Source organism: Culex pipiens, chromosome 3, assembly GCF_016801865.2.
Source record: "Culex pipiens pallens isolate TS chromosome 3, TS_CPP_V2, whole genome shotgun sequence".
NCBI lineage: Eukaryota > Metazoa > Arthropoda > Insecta > Diptera > Culicidae > Culex > Culex pipiens.
The window spans coordinates 179,663,774-179,687,469 of record NC_068939.1 but is presented as its reverse complement, the minus strand read 5'-3'; the positions used below and the strand labels follow the sequence as shown (position 1 = coordinate 179,687,469).

The 23,696-nt window shown below is 32.0% G+C and overlaps 1 protein-coding gene across 5 annotated transcripts in view; it reads right to left on the bottom strand.

The window, feature by feature from the left end:
- The window catches only part of LOC120427999 (cationic amino acid transporter 2), a 55,289-nt gene that overhangs the window by 9,989 nt on the left and 21,604 nt on the right, over nucleotides 1–23,696 (bottom strand). For 4 of the 5 annotated variants that reach the window (XM_039592966.2, XM_039592965.2, XM_039592964.2 and 1 more), the window contains 3 exons: nucleotides 12,781–13,125; nucleotides 8,463–8,616; nucleotides 4,760–4,891 (listed from right to left, as the gene is read on the bottom strand). In XM_039592966.2, the coding sequence (XP_039448900.1) occupies nucleotides 4,760–4,891; nucleotides 8,463–8,616; nucleotides 12,781–12,906 (412 nt within the window). In that variant the 5' untranslated portion in view covers nucleotides 12,907–13,125. The remainder of the gene's footprint in view (nucleotides 1–4,759; nucleotides 4,892–8,462; nucleotides 8,617–12,780; nucleotides 13,126–23,696) is intronic. The other variant, XM_039592968.2, reaches the window with a different exon arrangement.

The window sequence follows — 23,696 nt, the reverse complement described above, 5'->3', positions numbered from 1 at the left end:
TTCGAAATTACAGAAATATTCAAACCATATAACTTCATTTGTTTATCATTCTCTTGAAGCTGTTGATTTAAAAAATGGTAACATTGCCACGATATTACGACATGTCATTCAGATTCGAAAAAAAACATTAAATTTAAAAATGTGGCATTTTTTTCACAAAAACACAAAAAAAATATATTTTAATTCAAAGATTTTAAGGCCGTTGCAAATATTTTTCAAAGTTTATGTCGCCCCCCCCCCCCCCCCCCCTTCAAAATTTGTCTGAAAAAGCAGGGGGCAAAACAAATATATTTTCAAAAAACTTCCAAATTTAAAAAAAAAAAACAGTAGTTAAATCAACTGAAAACAATCTTAAATGCATTTTTTGCAATTCCGCTGTGAAACTGTCAACTTTTCCTGTCCTTCTGAAGAAATGAAACGGCCTACTTTTTCCTACCAAAAATAACAGAATTGAATAGCAACACTTTTCAAATAAATGCTGAAAAGTTCTACTTTTCAGCACTGAAATGAGTGCTGAAAAGTTGAACTTTTCAGCACTTGTTTCGAAAAGTAAAACTTTTCAACATTTTTTAAATTTAAACGATTTATTGGAAAAATACATGACAATTTGACTTAAAATTTCACTCAATGGGTGTTTTCGGAATTGCAAAAAATGTTGTATGGAACTCGTTGCAAAACTTGATTTTTTCAACACTCGTCGTATTTATCCAACTCGGTGAACCTCGTTGGATAAATGTACGACTCGTGCTGAAAAAATCTTCTTTTTGCAACTTGTTGCATAAACTACTATTTCTGCATTGATAATCGTATTTAGCATGTTTGGGTTGGATTTAAAATATTTTGAATTTTTATGGAGTTCCAAAGCACAGAACCGCAAAAACTTTTTTTTGCGAAAACAAAAATTCGTCAATACTTAGATATTTTGGAAACTAATGATTGCAAAACAACTAGACAGGTGTATAATGCATTTAAAACACATTTTTTCATTCAAATGAAACCATGGCTCGTAAATTCAATTTTTAAACTTTTTTATTTTTTTTTTAAAATGAAAGTTCAAAAATTCAAGAGATTTTTGAAGTTTTTTTCTGTAATTTTTAAGTTTTCGTTATTTTTGTATAATTTCTAACTTTTGTAATTTTTGTAGTTTTTGTATTTTTTGTATTTTTTGTATTTTTTGTATTTTATGTAATTTTTATATTTTTTATATTTTTTGTAATTTTTGTATTTTTTGCATTTTTTGTATTTTTTGTATTTTTTGTATTTTTTGTAATTTTTTGTATTTTTTTGTAATTTTTGTCAATTTTGTCATTTTTGTCCTTTTTTATCATTTTTTGTCATTTTTGCAGTTTTTGTTATTTAAGTTTTGTAATTTTTGTAATTTTTGTAATTTTTGTATTTTTTGTAATTTTTGTAATTTTTGTAATTTTTGTAATTTTTGTAATTTTTGTAATTTTTGTAATTTTTGTAATTTTTGTCATTTTTGTCATTTTTGTCATTTTTGTCATTTTTGTCATTTTTGTCATTTTTGTCATTTTTGTCATTTTTGTAATTTTTGTAATTTTTGTAATTTTTGTAATTTTTGTAATTTTTGTAATTTTTGTAATTTTTGTAATTTTTGTAATTTTTGTAATTTTTGTAATTTTTGTAATTTTTGTAATTTTTGTAATTTTTGTAATAATTGTAATTTTTGAAATTTTTGAAATTTTTGTAATTTTTGAAATTTTTGTAATTTTTGTAATTTATGTAATTTTTGTAATTTTTGTAATTTTTGTAATTTTTGTAATTTTTGTAATTTTTGTAATTTTTGTAATTTTTGTAATTTTTGTTATTTTTGTAATTTTTGTATTTTTTGTATTTTTTGTAATTTTTGTAATTTTTGTAATTTTTGTAATTTTTGTAATTTTTGTAATTTTTGTAATTTTTGTAATTTTTGTAATTTTTGTATTTTTTGTAATTTTTGTAATTTTTGTAATTTTTGTAATTTTTGTAATTTTTGTAATTTTTGTAATTTTTGTAATTTTTTGTAATTTTTGTAATTTTTGTAATTTTTGTAATTTTTGTAATTTTTGTAATTTTTGTAATTTTTGTAATTTTTGTAATTTTTGTAATTTTTGTAATTTTTGTAATTTTTGCAATTTTTGTAATTTTTGTAATTTTTGCAATTTTTGTAATTTTTGTAATTTTTTTTAATTTTGTATTGTTTTTTTTTGCATTAATTTTTTTAATTTTTATATCTTTTGTTTTGTTTGTAATTTTTGTATTTTTTGTATGTTTTGTTTGGTGATGTATTTGTTATAATTTTTATTGTTGTTGATATTTATTGTAGTTTTGTTATTTAGCAAAAAATGATTCTATTTTTATATTATTTTTAAATTTCAATGTTTTTTTTTTATTTCATGTAATTTTTGAAATTTTTCCATCGTTAAATCGCGAGTTACCGTTGAGAAATCCAGAAATCTTGATTTTGGATCGAGAAATTACGATGAACATCTCTGCAGTATTTTATTTATTTATATATTTTTTTTTTGAAAAGGGCCAATATACCAAATGTCCAGTTTTTGCTATTTGGGTGTTTTTGAAACCTTGAGTCAGGGGTAAAAATGTAAATGTTTCATTCCAGAAACTACATTAGCGATGATTTTTTTTTGTTTTTATCTGTTTTTTTTTTTAGATTTGAATATCAACTTTTCAATGAAAATATTTATGAGTAATTGGACAAAATTTCAAATTTTTCGATTGCATTCATGAGATATTGAGCAAAAACTATTAAAACTCCGTACAGTGTTGACACTCTTCATATAAAATTTAGTCCGATCAGATCGTGCCACTTTGACACACCTTGCAATTACGACAAGTTGACGAAAGGAAATAATCAAATTTGTCAATTTTTTTTAAATAACCATATGGAAGTTGTTTTCTAATATACCTAAGTGCATTCTTTTATCAAAACAACAGTGCTTGGATCTTTATAGAACTTTTGTTTTGCCTTGCTCACCAAAATGACTTTAAAAAACGCGATGCGCAAACTGGAAGCAAATTTAATATTCCATCAGAACCCCGCATCAAAACAGCTGCTTTTACCAGCCCATTTTCCCACCAAAAGACAAAAAAAAAAGTTATTCTTTAACCTTTAAAAGAGATTTTTCCCCTGTTCCTTTTTTTATTTTGCTAATTGTTGGCAAGTCTTTTTGTGGCCGCCCGGCGGACGATGACGATGGCGACGAACCCACCCACACACTCAGGCACGTACCAATTTTCTCTCAAAGCCTTTTTTTTTTTAAAAAAACACGTGGGGCGAATGCATTCAAGAGAGCCGGGATTCTGCTGCATGTCATGAATAATTTCCAAGTGGCAGTTTGTTGTTTTGCGTTCCTTCCACGGCCATGCAGCAGAAAATCAGCGAACGTGTGTCAGGAAAAGTGGTGGAAAATCTTGAGAAAGTGTTTTTTATATCTTTTGATAAAAAGCGTTTTTTTTATTTAACGTTTAATTTATTTTTAAGTATCAAATTGGTACGTTAATTTTCACCGTTGATTCTATTTAAAATTCATACAAAAAACCACCTGTCTGAGGTGGGCTTTTGTGTCGTAAGCTTTTTCTATAAAAGTATTCTGTTTTCTTCAAAGGGTTTCCCTCAAAAAGAAGTAAAAAAAAAGAGCTTCTATGGCTGAATACACTTTCGCACCCGAGGAGAACACCACTTGTAATTCTACCTAGAGTAAGGGGAAATGCACTTAATCTAGATCTAAAAAAATAGGAAAATTCTTGCCGTTATTACAGACTCGCCGTAAATTGGTCATTTTCCCCCTTCGAGGGTGGGGGTGGTGGTTGGGTGGAAAAAGTGTGTTACGAGCAACAGGCGCTGTTTACAGTTTCAGTTTCCGCAGACCTGCCTTGGGTTAAAAGGGATCGGATATCCATTTAGCAGGCTCCCTCGTAGACTCACACACACACAGACCGTAAGATATGTTCCTTTGAAAGCAGCTGTGTTGAGCTTTTTATACGAGTAGATTCCATTACGGGTTATGTTGTCGATTAGTTGAGCCTTTAGGTATAAGGTAAAGTTGAGCAGAAAAGGTACATCTTAAACGTAAGAGAAACAGAAAAGTTGGAAAGTTCATAACTTCATACTCGATTCCAAGACTTGGTTGGGGAAGTTTTATATTTTGTATACGCATGTAAATTTTCCGGCATCTTCTTCCAGTATTCCAGTTTGACCTTCAAGATTATTTTTTTCTTGTCTACACTCACTAGAAAGAAAAGTCACAGAAATTGTCATCCTAATATTGCTACGTTCAATGAACGCCTTTTTATCAAAATATGAAAGATGCACGCTAAAAAATGTTGACCTTGTGTCAATTTGACAGCGATCTGCAACCCTCACTAATATATCTGCAAGCTACCCAGGCTGGCAACTCAAGTCGGAAAATCGTCAAAATTAGCTGAAATTGAAAATTTGCTGGAAAAAACTGTGCAAAATAAAAAAAACGGAATTCATTCGGAATACCAAAAAACTTGAATACTTTTAGGGTTATTTCTCAATCATTAGATTTCAAGCGAAAAATGCTTCAAAAACATAATAGTTCAATAAGTAGCTATTTTTCCAACTTAAAGTACCTTAATGATCATTGTTATCGATAACAAGAAGTTAAAGCGACGTCATGTCATGTCATGTAAATAATATGAAGAACAAAAGCAAAAAAAAAAACTCATATCATACCAAGATCCCCAATCAACCCAGCACAGAAATCCAACTTACCAATTAGATATTCTAGTATCATGTTCCACCCGATAACGAACGCCACAAACTCTCCCACCGAGACGTAGGAGTACATGTACGCCGAACCGGAAGTGTGTGGCACCCGGACGCCAAACTCCGCATAACAGGCGCCTAATCCCGGGTGTATTATTTGGTTAGATCCATCGTCGTCGTCGGAGTCGTTGTCATCCGGGAGAGAGAGAGAGAGAGAGTAGGCATAGGGACCAGACAAAGAAATGTTGTAATATTAACACGTAAATGTCGCCGGAAAACCATCAAGCCAACGAAAACAGCTATTTACAGTAGCACGATACACACACACATACGCGTTATACACATACATACATACAAAAACACACGTGGGAGTGGTGGGCGAAATGGTACCAAAAAGGATCGGACATGAAATAGGGTGGCTCACACTTAGACTACAATGGACTCTCTCGTTGTCGATATTGAAGGGACCGGCGAGAGCGAGAGTTATCAAATTATAGAACGAAAAATCAAAGCAATCTATTTGAAGGGACTGAAAAATTTATTGACAGCTGGAGAAATATTGATATCGAGAAGATCGACAGCCAGAGAGTCCACTATATCATCATATAAAAATATCGTGTTTCTGAAACCAAAAAGAATCTACTTTATTTTTATTAGAAGTAATATTATATTTTGCGACTCAACCAATTGTACTGTTTTCTTTAAAAATAGAGCATACAAAATATAACCATTTTACCAACAATTATGACATCCAGTGATAAAAACGAACTTGAACATAAAGACTTTTTACCCTTCTACTACCCATTTTTTCCGCAATTTATCAATTTTCAGTGTTTAGTAGCTCACTTTGAGCTACTTTAGTTCTATGAAAAACTTTACTTCTTTATTTTAACCTTTTTGTCTTTTTGTTTTGATTTAAAATTTGGACATGGATTTATCATGTTTAGTTAATCTTTTTTTCAGATAGTATTAGCAGTGTGGCCAAATCAGGCGGTAAATCGGGAAAACTCTGGAATTTGCCAAAATCCACAAATAAATCGGGAAAAGTCGGAAATCAAAAGCATAGTTCTTAGAAAAAAAATCTGATCTTATTTTAATATTTTGTTCATTTTATATCAATTATGCTCAATAAGTTTGGAGCAATCAAATCAAAATTCGATTCCTTTTACTAATTTAATTTTTATGAGAATGAAAAATATATTTCAAAAAACTTCAGATTAATACTGTTTTATTATGATGACATGGATTTTGCACAGATCTTCATAATATTGTTATATTATCAAAAGAATTTAAATTATGTTTGACTTAAATCATCAGAAAAAAGTGTAAAAGGAAACTTGTGTAAAGTTGAAAACACAACTCTTAAAAAAAATAAAATTTCCAGATCCAGACGCTTTGGCCAAAAATAAATCAAAATCTTTTAACTAATTAACAATGTTATAAAGGTCTGCCTGATTCCATTCTGAAATCAGAGCTAAATTTCATCAATTATGACCATCTGAAAGTTATTGTTTTGTTTCGTTTTGTTTCATTGCTTAAATATTTTCAACCTGCAATAGTTTTTTGTAGTATTTTTTTAAATATATATTTTAAAGGTTATACTAACATTTTTGCAATATCCTATCATTTTTTTTCGTAAAAAATTGCTTGATGTAGCTTCATTTTAATTTATTGTAAAGCTTAACTTTTTATCAGGTCGAATCCAAAAAGTTTTTTTATTTGAAAAGTAACGAAATTTTTGTTAATTTAGTTTTTGGCCTATTTATATATTGTAAAACATTAAAATACTGACAATTTGAGATTTTTTATTTTTTATATTCATATTTTAAGATTATATCCAATTCCTGATTTTTTTTGAAAATTATAAGGATTTTGACCCGAAAAAAACATATTTTTACGCGATTCCTTAATTCTTTTAAAAATTGTTAAATTATTTGCAATCATGTTGAAAGCTTTTCTTTATTTTTCCTTTTTTTCAGAAAACCCTGAGGAACATAACTAAATGCTTGGATTTTTATTAATGAACCTTTAAAACCCCATTCGCACGGGCTCCTTATAGCTGGTTTTAAAATGTAAACAAGGTTATAACTCATACAAATTTGACAGTTGAAGTTTTAAAAACAATTATAACCGGCTATAACTTGCCCGTGCGAATGGGGTATAACATTTTATATTTTGTACAGCTATTGAAAAAAGAAAAAAAAAAAGGTTTTGCTTATGTTTTCTTTCCGAATCAATATTATAAAGGCTTCCTTTTATTGATTTTATTAGATTCTTTTTTACTGAGGGTTATTTTTGATTTATACCAAAAGTGTCAAATGCATTTAAAGAAAAAAAAATGATGGTAGGATTTAACTTCTCTAAAGCTGTTTTTAATGAAATGCAATTATTTATGGTAAGAAATGTCACTATTTACATTCTGGAACTATCGAAAAAAGTCGGTAATTCGAATATGTGATTTGAGTGGCCACCCTGTACTAAGCTCATTTCACATACTCCAACTGTTATCTTTTGACTGTTTTGGGGTTCATAATTTTCCTGTCACTTTTTTCATCATTTTAAACATTTGACTACCAGCTAGGAACCAATATAGGCACATTTACCCTAAGTTACAGTGGAATGGCATTTCCAACTTTTTTTTCTATGTGTTTTTTAATTATTATTGTCCAATAATTCAAAATTTTAATTGCTGAAGTTATTTATTTTAATATTTCGTTGCAATCCTTAATAAATATTTTAAAGTCAAACGCTTGAAGATTGTTAAAATAATATGTTTTAAAACTGTGTGTGATTGGGCTTAATCTACAAATTAAATTTAAAAAAAAAAGTTTTCGAAGGAATCTTGTGGTCGTTTTTCAGTATCTATCAATAGTCACTAGAGTTCGTTCAAATAATTCGTAGCACAAAAGTTGGCATTTTCAGATTTTCCATGACAAATGCCTAACACAAATCAAAATTAGAAAGAGTTGAACCAGCCTCCGGTTGAAAAACTCTATAATAAAGAATAAAAAAAATCTAGATTTAAATTCAAGAAACTTAAATAGTCCCCACCCTGAATATGTTACGGAATATTTAAATAAACCCTTATCTTCTTCCATAGAGTCCTAAAGATCTATATCAATTTTAACATACAACGATACATTGCCATATCATACCATAGGAAAACTCTGCACCACCCTAACCTTCGCTGGCGCTTTGTTTGTCTTGAAGGTCAAGCTGTGACAGCAAGAAATAAGGGAAAAAAACCACCGGGGACGACTCCACAAACGACAGTCTGGGGAACAATTCACACCGTCTGGTGTTTGTTCATTTTTGTAAGGTGTGAGCAAAAGTCTTAAGAGCAATCATGAGCTGTGCTGTTTGTGCCATGGTTGGGAAACATATTTTGATCATGCATGTGAGGAGATATATAAGACATTCAGGCAGTTTTGATGACAGTTGTAAATAATAAATTTTCCACTTTATAAACAAAATGAAATGCATAACAACGTTTGCACAGTATGACTATCTCCAATCTACAAATTAGAACTTAATTTATTTAGCTGTTGTTAATTGCATCAAGCCAATGTGTTCATTTGTACTGTATGTGCGACACAGACTCTCTTTCAGGACACCGCGACACTCTCCAAACACAACGACATCGACAACGACACACACACAATTAGCACAATTTTAAGTGTAGAAAAAGAAGATAAAATTTTATCTTTACCTGAAAATATACTAGCTATTGCCGCTATGATAAAACTAAGCACTACACCGGGGCCAGCTATGTTTCGCGCTACCATACCAGCGACTAGATACATACCGGTGCCACAGCACGATCCCACTCCGAGTGAGGTTAGGTCGAGTGTGGTGAGACATTTCTGCAAATGAGAAGAAAAGAAGAAGAGTCCAGATTATCCCGCGGGAATGAGATTCGGAAATTAATCAACACGTGCAGCGGTTTGGAATGGTGCTCAAATTTAGTCTTGATGATCCTTGAAGATTTGAGCTGTATATTGAAACTTTTTCGAGTAAAATGTAATTCTTTTGAAGAAAGTAGCCTTAAAAATTGGGTTTGTTTGGTTACAGTTTAATATTTTTATGGCAATTTTTTTCTTTTAAATTTATAAAAAAAAAACGAGCAAAAAACTAAACAAAGCAAAACCCAATCAAATGCCCTCATTTTCAAGAATCTCATACTTTTCTAATCAAATATAAAAACGTATGTTGTTGTTGTTGAAATAAATGAATTAACAACAACAACAACATACGTTTTTATATTTGATTAGAAAAGTGTCCCGTTTCACCTTAATCTTATTTCCAAAAAAGCATTCTTCAAAAATCATTTTGTTTTTTACGGGATCAACTCGTAGCGCTTTACGATGTTCTACAAAGTGTTTTTTATCAGCCCAAAATCTATATGACTCTTGAGAATCATTTCATAATTGGAAGCGGAATTTGTATGAAAAAAACAAACTTTTTTACTTGATTTTTGAAATTTTCATTTTTCTGCCAAATAAAAACTGATACAATAGCGTTAAAATTAAACAAGTATGGTCCTATCTTAACACAGGGTGCAAAAAAATAAATTTTAAATTTAAAGAATGATATTCTAAATTTGGAACTAAAAGTATCACAAAACGCATTATACATCATTACATTCATGCTAATTTCCAAAAATTGCAAAATATGAATGTATGAAAATACGTTTTTTTTAACTTTTGAATTTAAAAATGTCTGATTTAATCTAACACAAACGTGGCCAGTTGGATGAATGCTTGCTGAAAAGTCTTGTGATTAAATCACGCCTCAAGTACTTTTCTTGTCATTATTTTAATAATGGCAATACATCCGACAACACCCGAAAATGCATTACACAAATTAAAGCGGCCTGCCCTACTACGTTATGTTCACCGCAGAGAGAATTCTGAGAACGGATCATATTTTACAGAATCTACTGGCGAGGAAGGATGCGCGGACATACCGTACCAAACGCTCCGATCTGTGGTCTCAAAATGGAAATTTGTAGAAAAATTAAAAAGTCTTTATTTGATGGAAAGGGCATTAATAAGCGCATACAATGAAAGAAATTATTTTATTATCGATTTTTGCAATTTTTTTTTTTCAACAAAATATATCAGTTTTAGTCAATAATAATATTTTATGTCCCCATACTTTTATTTTTTGTAAAATTTTGAAAAGAAGGAGGAACTGAAACCTAAAATAAAATTTGAAATGTTCTTACTAAATTTACAACAAATCATTATAGAAAATTTAAAGGTATTTTTAAAACATAATTCTAAAAAATATTTTAAAAATTAAGAAATAAGTACTGCTAAAGTGCAGAAAAATGAAATTTTATTTCAAACCATATACATTATCTACAGTTTTGTGAACTGAATTGAAATTTCAACTAAGATTTTGGATCTAACATTGAATTGAAAAAAAAATAGATTGAATTTTCGATATTTTCCAAGACACTTCAAAATAAATAAATTGGTAAACCATAATTTTTTGTAGCGATAATTATGAATTTTGTGGCTCTAAAACAAATTAATAAAAAATGTTATACTTCAGAAGTTTTTTTTTTTTTTTGCTGAAATGAAATTTTCTGCTTTTGTTAAATTAACAATTCTCTACGAAATCGGCCGATTTCAACCATTTTTATTTTTTGTTTTTTTTATTTGGCTCAAACTTTGTGGGAAAGGTTCCCTCGTCCCCCAATGACAAAAGTAGCTATTTTGTGTCATTATTACACCCATACAAGTCTCGTACACCCAGAATTCAGAGTGGAGAGAATCGTTCCCTCAAAATTTTGTGAGGTCAAAATCTAAAGAGTAATGCTCACACCATCATAACAAATGTGTTCATTCGTTAATTGAGATAATAAATCTCCAACAAGTGGCATACATCGACTTTTGACAACTTATTGGTCACCAAGCTGTGGTGGCCGAGAAAGTAAAGTCATTGGGTTAGTTTATCAAAGGTCTCAGGTTCAATTCCTTTAGTCTACAGTTTTTGGTGTTTTGTTTGACAGATGAACTTTTTTTGCAAATGAACCCCGTAAGAATGATTCTGAAATTTGATCGAAGCAAGCTATGATCACGACCGGTTGGATTGATTTATCGCTCCGCGTTTTTTCGTCTTCTGAGGACTTCCGTCAAAGTTTTATCGGCTAGTTTTAGACGAACTTGTGAGTGGTAGTGGAAAAGGTGGAGATGGTGGAGATATACGGGGTTCGATTCCTTTTATGGATTTGGCAGAACCAGGAGCTGTTGCTGCTTTGCTGCATGCCCGGGAAAACGTCGCTGACCTGGGATAGAGCCTCAATCGCGCAGATGACGAGGAAATCTTGGCTGATTTGATGCGGCCGTTGATAAAAACTTAGGAGCTGCCGATTGGGACACAATCTGGCTGTGTCTTTTGAAGATTTCAAGATTTGCTGATTCTTGGTGAGAGCTTTCCATCATTATTTGCTTAATGATTATATTCTCCTATATTATTATACTATAAAGTAAAAAAAAACCCTCCTACCCTTTCCTCACTTTCCCATTCCTTAATCCCATTTTGCTCAATTCCACTTCCTCCCTAAAATTATATTTATCTGCCAAATTTACACTAACACACTACACCTAACTGATTCGGAGCGTTTGGTACGGTATGTCCACGCATCCTTCCTCCCCTGTAGGTTCTGTGAAATGTGATCCGTTCTCAGAATCCTCTCTGCGGTAAACACAACGCAGTAGGGCTGGCCGCTTTAATTTTTGTATTACATTTTCGGGTGTTCTCGGATGTATTGCAATTATTAATATTGACAAGAAAAGTGCTTGGGGCGTAATCTAATCACAAGACTTTCCAGCATGCTTTCATCGGACTGGCTGCGTTTGTGTTAGATTAGATTAGATTAGATTAGAAATGAACCCCGTAAGAATGATTCTCTCGCCCATCTCGAACTGTGTTCTCTGTGTCCGTGAATGGTACCACTATTCTTTCGACTCTACACAGAGAAAAAAATTATGGTAATATTCATCAGGAATTGGTGATAGATTTTGTGGCGAAAAAAATGTGTAATATTACATCAGGAATTCGTGAATTTTCATCAGTTTCTGATGAATATTCATCAGGTTCACATTTTTACAGATTTTTTGAGTAATATTACTCAAAAAATGAGTAATATTCAACCAACCAAATTTTCAACATTCCAAAATTCAACTTTTGTTTGCTGTGTAGGCCATTATTCTCTCGGACGAGTGCTTTGTCTTGGGTGTTGTTGAGGAATATTCAGAAAAATAGGTTAAGGGAAAAATTTGCCGATTTTTAATAAACTTTTTTGATATTTATGTTCTAGCTGACAAAAACCCGCAACTTTTGAGCCATAGAGAAAATTCTGCAGCCGAATTAAAGTTTGTTGAAAAAAATAGTGATTTTTGGAAAAAATCGAAATTTTATGCAAATAATTTTTTTGTCATAATTTTTTTATGTTGAAATTGAATTTGCCATCGAAAAATACTTTACAGATTTTTTAACAAGATATTGCCACCAAAAGTTCGATTTCAGCGACATTCAGATTTTTTTTTTTTTTTAAGGGTTCAGAAAATTTGCTATAAAATTATTATTAATTCCACATCTTTGTTTTGCCAACAGCTAGAAAGCGATGATTTATTCCATAGCTCATTGTTCAATTTCCCACACAAACGATATCCTAATGTGGACCCACTAAATCGACCAAATCCTATCCCAATTCGCACTCGTTTGATGCTCAATAAAGGAATAAATTCCGTAAGTCACACTCCACAGACAGGCAGACAGTCGTAACTAATTTAAAAAAAAACTGTCAAATGCGTTTAAATGAGCAGTCGTGAATTGAAAAGTGGTGTGATGAGTTTCTAAATCTTCAATATAACCGTTAAAATGTTGATTGAAGGTTTTGAAAATAAATTTATGTCGGGTTGTCTGTGACACTACTGTTCATGAAAATTATTATATTAAAGGGAAACTTTGGAACGCAACATTAGATAAGATTTAAGCAAAACCCAACAACCTACCGTTAGTTTTGGCTTTGTACTCTTGGGATCTTCGCCCTGCAGCTTCCGCAAGTCCTTGGTGCGAACGAGCTTCGAGAACAGTGTCAGTCCGGTGCCACCGCCAGGAAGCGGAATTGAAAACTTCATCGTTGCCCGGACGGGGACGGGAGGACGACCGCGCGAACGTTTCTTGGAGCCGCCGTCGTCGGATGTGTCCTTCCTGGAACGACGGTGTTTGTGTGCTGGTGCGTGGTTTGGTGGGACGACGACGACGACACCCGCCTAGGAGAGTCTTAGATTGTCCGTAAGTGGTCCATGTGGCACGTGTCCTGGGGGAGGGGCTGCTACGCTGGGTTTGGAAGTGTTCTGGGGGGTGATAAGAGGATATAGAGAGAAATTAATCTTTTGTATGTATTCCTCTTTTGGGATGTCAATCTTTATTGAAGAATCGTGCCTCTTCATTAAACAAACTATCATTGAATATTTGCAAGGAGACGCATGGTACTTGCCGAACAAGAATTGATTGAACTAAGAATTTCTTTTCCGTAAACCATCTTTAGTACATTGAAATGAACCATAAAATAAATGTCTACAAAGTAATGCAACATGGCCTGTCAATTCAACCGTACAACAGTGGAATGTAAGTGCCAATTAATCCATTGAAAACAAGATCCTTCCACCACATCCGGGCAATTATGTCCAATATCCGACGTGTGACATCGAGTTGTGACCAAGCCACTTTACAATCTCATAGCTCGTCCGCAAACGGACGTTTTCTTTCGCCTTTCCCAGTCCTAGAATGATGGCTATTGGTGCAAATTGAAAATAATTTCATTTACAGCGCAAGGAGCTAAACGACTTCAGATGCAATAATTGTCACAAAAATTATGGTTATTCAATTCCTAATAACCTATTCCTAGCTTCTTCATTAGGACATTCCTAACAAATATTTACCTCGCATTCATTTCAAAGTTAGTTATTCCATTTAACAGGATTACTCCCTTCCAGATAAAATTAGCATTCGTCATCACAGTCATCTTCCCGAGTAAGCCAATTAGCCTGTCGGCTTGTGCAAATTGTAATTCGCCTAGCTGTGTAACGTCCACGTCATTTCCCCCGTCAGAAGATCTTAGTTGAGTTAACCTTAGGAATTTCCCCGCGCGACTTTTGATGACAAATTGGCTAAATTTATCCGAATGAAATTTGGTCCAAATGACGTTACAATTATACGCCAGCTGCTGACGAGGGCGCTAGATTAGTGTTTTTATTGATTTAAATTTATCGCACGTTGCTGGTGTGCTTCAAAGGAGAGACATTTCTTAGGATGGGACCGAAAATCGAATTAGGCTTGGTCGGTTGTGGTTTTCGGAGAGGACTGGCAAAATCGAGTTTCTGTCTTGTTTCTTGTGATCAATTCGATTTATTCAAAGGATTTGAAGAAATGTTAGCTGTAATGAAATGGATTTAGACAGCTGGTGGTATTTGTTGATTTGTCATTTGTGTCGATACAAGAGTTTTTTTGTTTTTCTCTCTCTTTCTTTTCTGGCTGTATTACAGCAACGATAGATAAAATATCAAGACTCTCAAGTTATAGAGCAGTTCTCCACATAATTTTATTTTTCATTTTTTGGTTTTGGGCTGAAATTTTCTTTATGACCAAAGATGGCATTATGCTTCAATAGTTCAGCCATACAAGTCTCCATACAATTTTGACATCTGTCAATACAAAAATGGTATATTCGAAAGTCTTAAGAGATTCTCTGATAAATATGGTGTCTTTAGCAAACTTTTAGTTGAGGAAGATAGTCCAGAAAAAAGTGGTAAGACTTTTAAAAATATATTATTTTTTTTCAACTCCCAAGGCTCCAAAAAAGTTGGAACGGTAACTCCAACTAGCTGGTTCTCGGGCATAACTCAACCAATCAAGACGATTCTTTTTTCCAGTGATTTGTAAGGATGTTTGGATGATCCTAGAACTTTGCAGAACTTTTCGCCTGTAGAAAAAAGTCGCCAAAAATTCCACGCTGGCAACTGTTTAAAAAAAGGTGGATCGTTTTCGGTCGCCGAAATTTCAGATTTGATCAAATTGAGTTCTGCAAAGTTCTAGGATCATCTAGAAATCTAATATATCACTGAAAAAAAATCATCTTGATTGGTTAAGTTATGCCCGAGAACCAGCGAGTTGAAGTTACCGTTCCAGCTTTTTTGGGAGGATTGGGCGTCCGTGTAAGTTGGGCATGCGTTGGGCGTTCCAGTGTTAAAAAAACGTGTATTATTGATTCTCTTTATATATATTCCATTTCTTGAAAAAACGAAACTAAGAAAATTCTACACAAGTTTCATTTTCTAAGTTTGAAAATCGAACAAATAATAATATTAATGCTTAGAAAAAGTATTGCTATTTATAGAAAAATTAGAAAAATAAATTGTTTAAGTGTTTTCCAACCAGCACTATTTTTTTCAAGTCAAGAAATGATATTTTTATGAAATTTTCAGAATATTTTAAAATTATTAAATCACAAAATTTTAAAGAGACAAAATTTGTGTTTCGATTCATTTTCATTTTTTTTTAAATCGTGAAATTATCAAAAATGTTTATCTCCGTCAAATTAGTTTGTCCTTTTTGGTCCCCATAAACCTATTTAAAAACACAGTTTTGGAAAGTTTATCTTTTTATGGCAAACTTAAAAAAAACTATTTTTCTGAATTGTTCTCATTGCCTACTACAACTCTGCTGAAGACTCCATATCGATCAGAGAATCTCTTCCCGAAATAGGGATTTTCGAATAATTACAAAATCATTTTTGTTTGGAATTTCGCAGAGATTTGCATTATAATTTATTTTTTTCCCCATTGAAAAAATCAAGAACTGCAAAATTTAAACTTGAAAAGGGTGATACAGAGCAGGTATCAAATTTTAAATTTGTTCTGAAAAGTTTAAATCAACAACATAAAAAAGATTAGAAAAAACGCGTCTTCGATATTTTCCAAAACGATAACATTTACACGGAGAGACTGTGCCCAGAAATTTTAACAGTTAAAATTGTTGATTTTACTTTCGTAAATTTCAACAAAAGCGTACTTGTTTGTGTTGTTAATCATGAAGTGAGAGGATGTGAAAGGTGAAAATTACATTATTTGGCTAATGTTGAAGTGGCAAATCAAAGTTTTGCAACTGGGGAGGTAGAATTAGTGAGTAGGTTTGTTGATGATTTCTTTGCAGGTGATAAACTATGAAGAACAAGACGAGGACATTCGCAATGAGGACCTCTGATGCGAGGGGACTTCATGACAATGTTTTAAGGAAAGGGAAGGGCAGTGAAAGGAAGAGGCGGGTGAACTCTTGCACGACAATACTTGCACGGGCAAATTTAACAAAAGGTTGGTTAATCTAAGTAAGTTTGGATTAATTTTTACATTACAATTTATCTGTTGTGATTTTAATTAGAAAACTGAATAATGAAAAACCTTCGTGCTTACGATGGATACAAATTTAATGAACCATTATTTTTTCAGAATCATCAGCCATAAAATACATGGAAATGCGTACACATAATATCAAAATAAAAATTAGATGATGCGAAACGTCTAAAAAATAAAATTTATAAAAGATATACAAAAGAAGATAGAAATATTTTAAAAATGCTGTTAATAGAAGACAGCTAAATAAACTGGTAAGTAAAACTCTAAATATTGTTTTCAGGAATCGGAGTATACGTTGAAAAAATTTAATGCAAGCTTGGTAAGTAGCATTATTGATATTTTTTCTTTCCTCATCATAATTACATTTATTTACGATCCTTTTTTCAGTTTATAGCCAAAATTAAGAATTTTGTATTAAATTACTAATAAATTTTATATGTCTATTTGCAGCAAAAGGTTCACTTTGGTGTAAATTCTGTGTCCAACCACAAGAAAAATAACTAAACCTGAGACCGTTGCAGATGATGATGACTTATCGGATGATTGCACAGTGATGGTAAGTGAATACAAAACATAATTTTATACAACATAATAACTTAACTTGGTAAAAATTTTCCTCGGTTTATATTTTTAAGGAATTCACGAGAAATTAAACATCTTTTTTAAATATGTTTAACAAAATTTGTAATATGTTTAATTATTATTTTTTAGATTTATGCAACGTAATTTTTTCAAACTTTTATCAAGCCTTACATGTTTTATAATAACAATTAATAAAAAGTTTTGTTTGTATGCTTTTTAACAGTAATTTAAAAACTTCATGCAAAAAAAAAAAACAAATTAGTACAAAAAGTTAAAATTTTAGGCAGAATAAATACGAATATAAAAACACCCAGCATTAATTTGTGAGGCATTATTAAAAAAATTACTTCAAATTCAATAACAATATTGCTAACAATAGCTAATTATTGACTACATGTACGAATATTTTTCTGTATTTAAGTAAGACATTAGTTAAAAATGTAGCTAGAAATTCAGCCCGGCCTATATCGTTAGATAATTAAAGAAAATATATATCGACACTAACATAAATTATGTTTAATTAAGAAATGTTTTGTTATAATCCACTAATAATTTTCAGCATGCAAAAATATTTCAGTTAATACACCGAAAAAAATTGTTGAAAAATAGTTGAAAAGTATGGTCCAGCCTGTTTTTTACAGAATATTCCACAATATTTCAGCTGAAAACAAAAAAAAATAGTTAATTTTCTGAAAAAAATATTCTAGCAGTCGACTGCTAGAATTTTTTTCGGACATTTAGCCAACGAAAATGGCAATTCCAACTATTTTTTTAGTTACTTTTAGTTACTGGTGGTCAGCAATTTCGGGTTAACAAAATCAACAATCGATTGTTGAAAAAAGCTGTGTAAAAAATTAAGCCATACTTTTAGTTAAATTAACCAAGATTTTTTTAGATTTGCCCTGGCCGGTCTCTCCGTGTAGTAGTGTATTCTATATGCAAAAATTGAACCGTTTGAAGTTCACAAATAGTTCAAAAGTAGAACAAAAATATTAAAATTTTAACTAAAAAATCTCTCCAATGTTTTTAAAAGTTTTAAGATCTGGCAACCCTGACTCAATTTTATGACCAATGAATTCATTGCTACGTATACACTTTTTGAAGGTGGATGTCGCTAATTTGGTAAGGAAATTATTTCCGGATTCTTCGTAAACCCAGCGTTGGGTAAATTATCGAAAGATCTTCCCAACGAGTCTTAAAATTTGAATATCTGGCAATCCTGCCGCAAGCTATGGTCACTTAAATGATATTTATATACTTTTTAAGGACTCTTCAAACAAGCGTGAAAAACTAGATTGGTTTCAAACAGCTTAACTGAATTTCTTTACAATTTAAAAACTAAAATTTAGATGAAAATTATGTCCGAACTTTTCAAGAGACCCATTTTTGGTAAGAAGTGGGGAAGGCACCAACCACCTAGACCTACCTAGACGAACTAAGTTAGTTATTCCATGATTCGTTGCTCCTAAATTTCGATCGACCGAAATGAGATTTCAGCGATAACTTGAATAATCGCGTCTGGTTTGTATAACTACCTGTAGCAAGTATTTATTTATTGCTGGTAGACCAAAATTTGCGGGAAGCAACAGCTCGTTTGAGTGCCAATAAAGGCGTAAACATTACTGTGAGCTTTACTGGATTACGTTTCCCAACCTGATGGTACCGTTGAGGCTATAAAATTGAAATATGATTCTATGAACATCGCAATTCACTCATGAGTAAGACTTGTTGCTCGCATTGGCAAACATATATCGACGCATGTATGGTGTAGTTGAATTCAGATTGAAAAGAATTTAAATATGAAAAAAAATATCATTTAGTTAATTCAAACCTTCTTTTTTAACATTTTGAGCGCATTACGAGAAAATTATTTTGAAGCCAGTACAAAAATTACAGTCCAGATTGTATTTTTTTTTAACAATTTCCATTCATGAAATTATAGTAGAAATGTGAACAAACATAAAGATAAAACAGCTCCCATCAAACTAATTGGGTCCGGTTCGGTCGCTGTAAATCGTTTAGCCAAGTAGATTGCTCCACAGGACAACCACCATGCCGTTTCCCAATGCAGTACACACAATCCTGCAAACACAAAACCGCCCACATTACAACCTTAACCCGCAGCTTATCCACGTTAATGAACTACTTACGGCCACTTTGGTTGACCAGACCACCCCCCACATAAACCGGTTAAATTCTGCGTTGGAAATCCTGAGAGCGGGAGGCTTTTCCGTTTTTTATTGCTTTTCCATTTCCATTCTCATTTGCTCGATGAGTTTTTCTCGAGGCCACCCCTCGAGCCGGTTCACAACAATTTAGTCACTGGAGAGCATCTAAACCGCGTTGGAAATTTTCCGTTATTTTTCCTTCCTAAGATGAAGGTTTCTTGGGGTTAGTTGTTTGTAGAAGAAGTTTTTTTTTTCAAAATTATTCTCTAAATGTTGAAAAAGCGATAGTTACGGCATTCTTTTCAACAAAATTTGTTTTCTGATTTAAATTAAAAAAAATGATAAATTTACTTCAATTGACCCCCCTGCGAAAATGTCTGCTGAAATGCAGACCGTCTGTCGTTTAAACAACATTTATTCAGAGAAGCTCGAGGGCACCAAGGAAACACAGAGAGGTTCTGAAATAATAATCACGAGGGTCATTCAACGGGTTTGTTTCAATCTCTAGTGATGATTTTGGCTCAACAATTCGTAACGACGTGGATCAATTCGTTGCTTTAATTGAGAGAACATTAAAATTAATGAATAAGCTGTGAATTTTTTGTTAAATTACCTGAAAAATGATCAAATAGGGGAACAGCATATAACTCCAGCGCACGCTAATGTTGCCATATCAGCACTTTGACATTCAATTACATCTCATAAAAAACGTTTTCAATTGAAATCGAGTGATAAATAGCTCAATAAGAATTGAGCAAGCAAGTTTCTGTCAAAAGTTTAGCAAAATTAGTTGTTTACATAATGAAAATCAGCAAATTGGATGGAGTTAGGAGCGAGTGTTTAATCTTTTTTCTGAGAATTTCCTAAAACGTTTGATGCAAAATGTCTTCTTTGTTCACACAAAAAGTACGCACTGAGTTTTATCCAAATAAAAAAAATACAAACATAAAATTTCCAATATAGGGGAAATTCTCGTTTGTGCCAAACTTTTCATGCAAAATGTCTTCTTTGTTCACACAAAAAGTACGCACTGAGTTTTATCCAAATAAAAAAAAATGCAAACATAAAATTTCCAATATAGGGGAAATTCTCGTTTGTGCCAAACAAACGGAACTTATTGGAAATTTTATGTTTGTATATTTTTTATTTGGATAAAACTCAGTGCGTACTTTTTGTGTGAACAAAGAAGACATTTTGCATGAAAAGTTTGGCACAAACGAGAATTTCCCCTGTATTGGAAATTTTATGTTTGTATTTTTTTTATTTGGATAAAACTCAGTGCGTACTTTTTGTGTGAACAAAGAAGACATTTTGCATGAAAAGTTTGGCAAAAACGAGAATTTCCCCTATATTGGAAATTTTATGTTTGTATTTTTTTATTTGGATAAAACTCAGTGCGTACTTTTTGTGTGAACAAAGAAGACATTTTGCATGAAAAGTTTGGCAAAAACGAGAATTTCCCCTATATTGGAAATTTTATGTTTGTATTTTTTTATTTGGATAAAACTCAGTGCGTACTTTTTGTGTGAACAAAGAAGACATTTTGCATCAAAAGTTTTAGGGAATTCTCAGAAAAAAGTAACACTTTATTAAATTTTTCCCATTTTTAAACACAGTAAAAAATCATGGTAATATTACATCTGTGTACATCTGTGAAGGGGTAAATCCTTTATTTCAGTAAAAATGTGTAATTTTACCTCTGAAAATGTATAATTTTACCAATTTCCTGGTTTATGTCACTTTTTCAGCCTAAATTATGGTAAAATTACATCATAATTGCACAGAAAAAAAAATCATGGTAATATTACATCTGGGAAGGGGTACATCTTTTATGCCAGAAAAAAGGTGTAATTTTAACTCTGGAAATGTGTAATTTTACCACTTTTCTGGTTTAATGTCACTTTTTCAGTCTAAATTGAGGTAAAATTACATCATAAAAGTGGTAATATTCATCCTTCCAATTTTACAGCTTCCAAATTTACATTATTTTTTACTGTGTGGATCAACCTTAAAAAAAAATCACCTTTCAGATTTACAAAAAAATGTACTGTGTACATCTTTTATCAGGGGTGCCCAACCTTTAGGCCCTGCGGGCCAGACCTGATTTTTATGAAGGAGTGGCGGGCCGGAACTTATGTTTGACAAAAGTTAAAAAAGAAAACAATTTTCTTTTCATAATTTAATTTTTAAAAGGTTCTTTTGAAGTAAACAAACAAATAAACTAGTATTGCAAATAAGATTTATATATCTTTGTTTTAGGGAAGAAAACAGAATAACTGTCAAAATAGCAGTTTATGCAACCAGTTGCAAAAAGCAGATTTAATTTAATTATCCATTCTGTTGTTTTGGTAGGGAAAAGTAGGCCGTTTCATTTCTCCAGACGTACAGGAAAAGTTGATAGTTTCACAGCGGAAATGCAAAAATGTGTTTTATTTATTATCATTAAATATAAAAAAATTATCCAAATTTCATTGGGCGTGGCAACTTTTTAAAAGCTGAGCTTTCTCAACACAACAATATATTTCAAAAATCAATGAGGCATGATACAATTTATTGACACAAAATCTGGATTCAAATCTTCTTACAAAAAAAAAACACTTTTTGCGTTGTTGTGCACCTTTATTCAAATATGTAACAAAATATTTCAAAAATATTATTTTTGCATGACTGAAAAATATTTGCGATGATCTTTATTTTCAGTATGAATAATTTGCTATTAAAAAACCTTTTTATAAACAAAACTTCATCACTGAAACGTTGTTCTGAAACATTGCGTTATTTTTTGCTTACTCATTATCAAAAAAATAGTTTTAATAAAGTTCCTTAAAATAGAAAAGCTCAAACTTTAAGTTAACACAGTAACAACTTAAAAAAAATTAGTGTCTTTTTATGAATTTTTTGACAATAATTCTAGTTTTTTTAAAATTTATTTTTTATTTCTACAAATTGGATAATTTCGTTTTCCAGCGCCATTTTTCAATTTAATTTTTTATATAAAATTTATAAGAATTAATTTCAAACATAAAGAATGTTATTCTTTGAAAAAGAAAAGGAAAAATCCAAATAATACGTTAATTCAGCAACATTTTATTTCCAAAGGAAAAAAAAAACAGGTGTTTCTAGTTATTTTTTTGTTAAACCTGCTATTTTTTTTTTAATTTAGACACTCATTTTATTTATTGAAGATTTCATGTACAGCCTTTAGTTGAGGGCTAGTCATAGAACTATTTTGAAAAACCGTCGCGGGCCGGATGAAATTGCTTCACGGGCCGGATCCGGCCCGCGGGCCGGACGTTGGGCAGGCCTGTACTATATGGTTCATTCTGCATAATATTTCTCTGTAGGAAAATCAATCATCTTTCCAAATATGTAATAACATTAGGGGGTTTCTTCTTTTATTTTGCCACTACAGCGCTGAAAAAAACTTGGATTTTTTTTTAAAAGGAGCCGAAGAATCGGTCATATAAAGTTTCATCCAAACCAAAAATAAAAAGCAAACGCCCGATATCTGAGAATTGCTTTATAAACGCAAAACGGCCCTTTTCCACTGTTTTGCCCAATTTGATTGTTTACTACTTGTTTCCAAACATTTGTCATTACCTGAATATCTCTGCTAAAGAGAGAAGATAAACGTGTTCTCTTTGTTCTTCCTCTCTCTCTCTCTTGCAATGAGTGCTCCGCGATGCTCTCTTGAGAAGCTCTTGGCTGAGCTTGAGACAAACTTCTGCATGTAGAAAAACATTAAAAATCAAGTGAAACGATAAAAAAATTCTAAAGAGAGTTTGTCCACTAACAGTCCTTTTGGATAGTTGGTTCTAAAATCGATATTTTTTTTGTAATTTTAAATGTTTTCAAGGTGTTTTAAATATTTTGATCAAATCGCTAGTTTTATTTGCTCAACACAAAAAAAAACCTGCAAAATAAAGTTAAGTCGATATCTTATAACCGAGTAAAAGTAAAGTACTAAAGTACAAGTTCGCACCGTTCCGAAGATTAGAGGAGTTTTATGGTAATTTCCACGACCGCGACCGAGTTTTGTTCCGTTGCAAACAAACAAAAACGCGCGCGCTCTCGGAAAAGTAAACACCTGCGGCGACATTGGCGCTATGCGGAAAATAAAGACGAAATTTAAATTAAACTGTCAGCTATAAATATTGCCTCCCGGAAAGGAGCAAAGAGCGCCAAACATGTAGAACCGAGATGGGATCAGGTTGATTGTGAGTTTTCTTTGGAACTTTTTCCTTTAAAAAGGACACTCATTTGTGTGCAGTGCCCAACTATGATTTATACGTTATAAATTTGAAGATATCTGTAAAATGTTAATTTGCCGTGGAATGAACAATAACTATATGAGCGACATTTAAAAAACGCTCTTTCCAAAAGCTTGCCCAGAAAACATAAACTTTCGATCCTCCGTATAGCTATCTCTGGCACACATCATCGTCATCGGCATCATTTTGGTGTGTGTATCACCGGAGAGCGTTGGCTTCGCTTGTCGAACTTGTCAACTAGCTGCCAGCAACAGATTTTCCGACCCTTTTTCCTCAATTTTCCAATGTTGATTTTGCCCTCGGTTCGGCAGCCACAGCTACTCGTTGTGCCACATTTGTACATGGGAGTGTCCTTGAAAAGAGTTACAGTTTTTGAAAATTTAGTGCTTAATGGAAAAACGCATTAAATTTTTTACTGAAAATAAAATAACTTTCAAAGTTTCAACGTTCGCTGCACTGAAATCTAGCTCCACTTTTCAATCCTAAACATGTT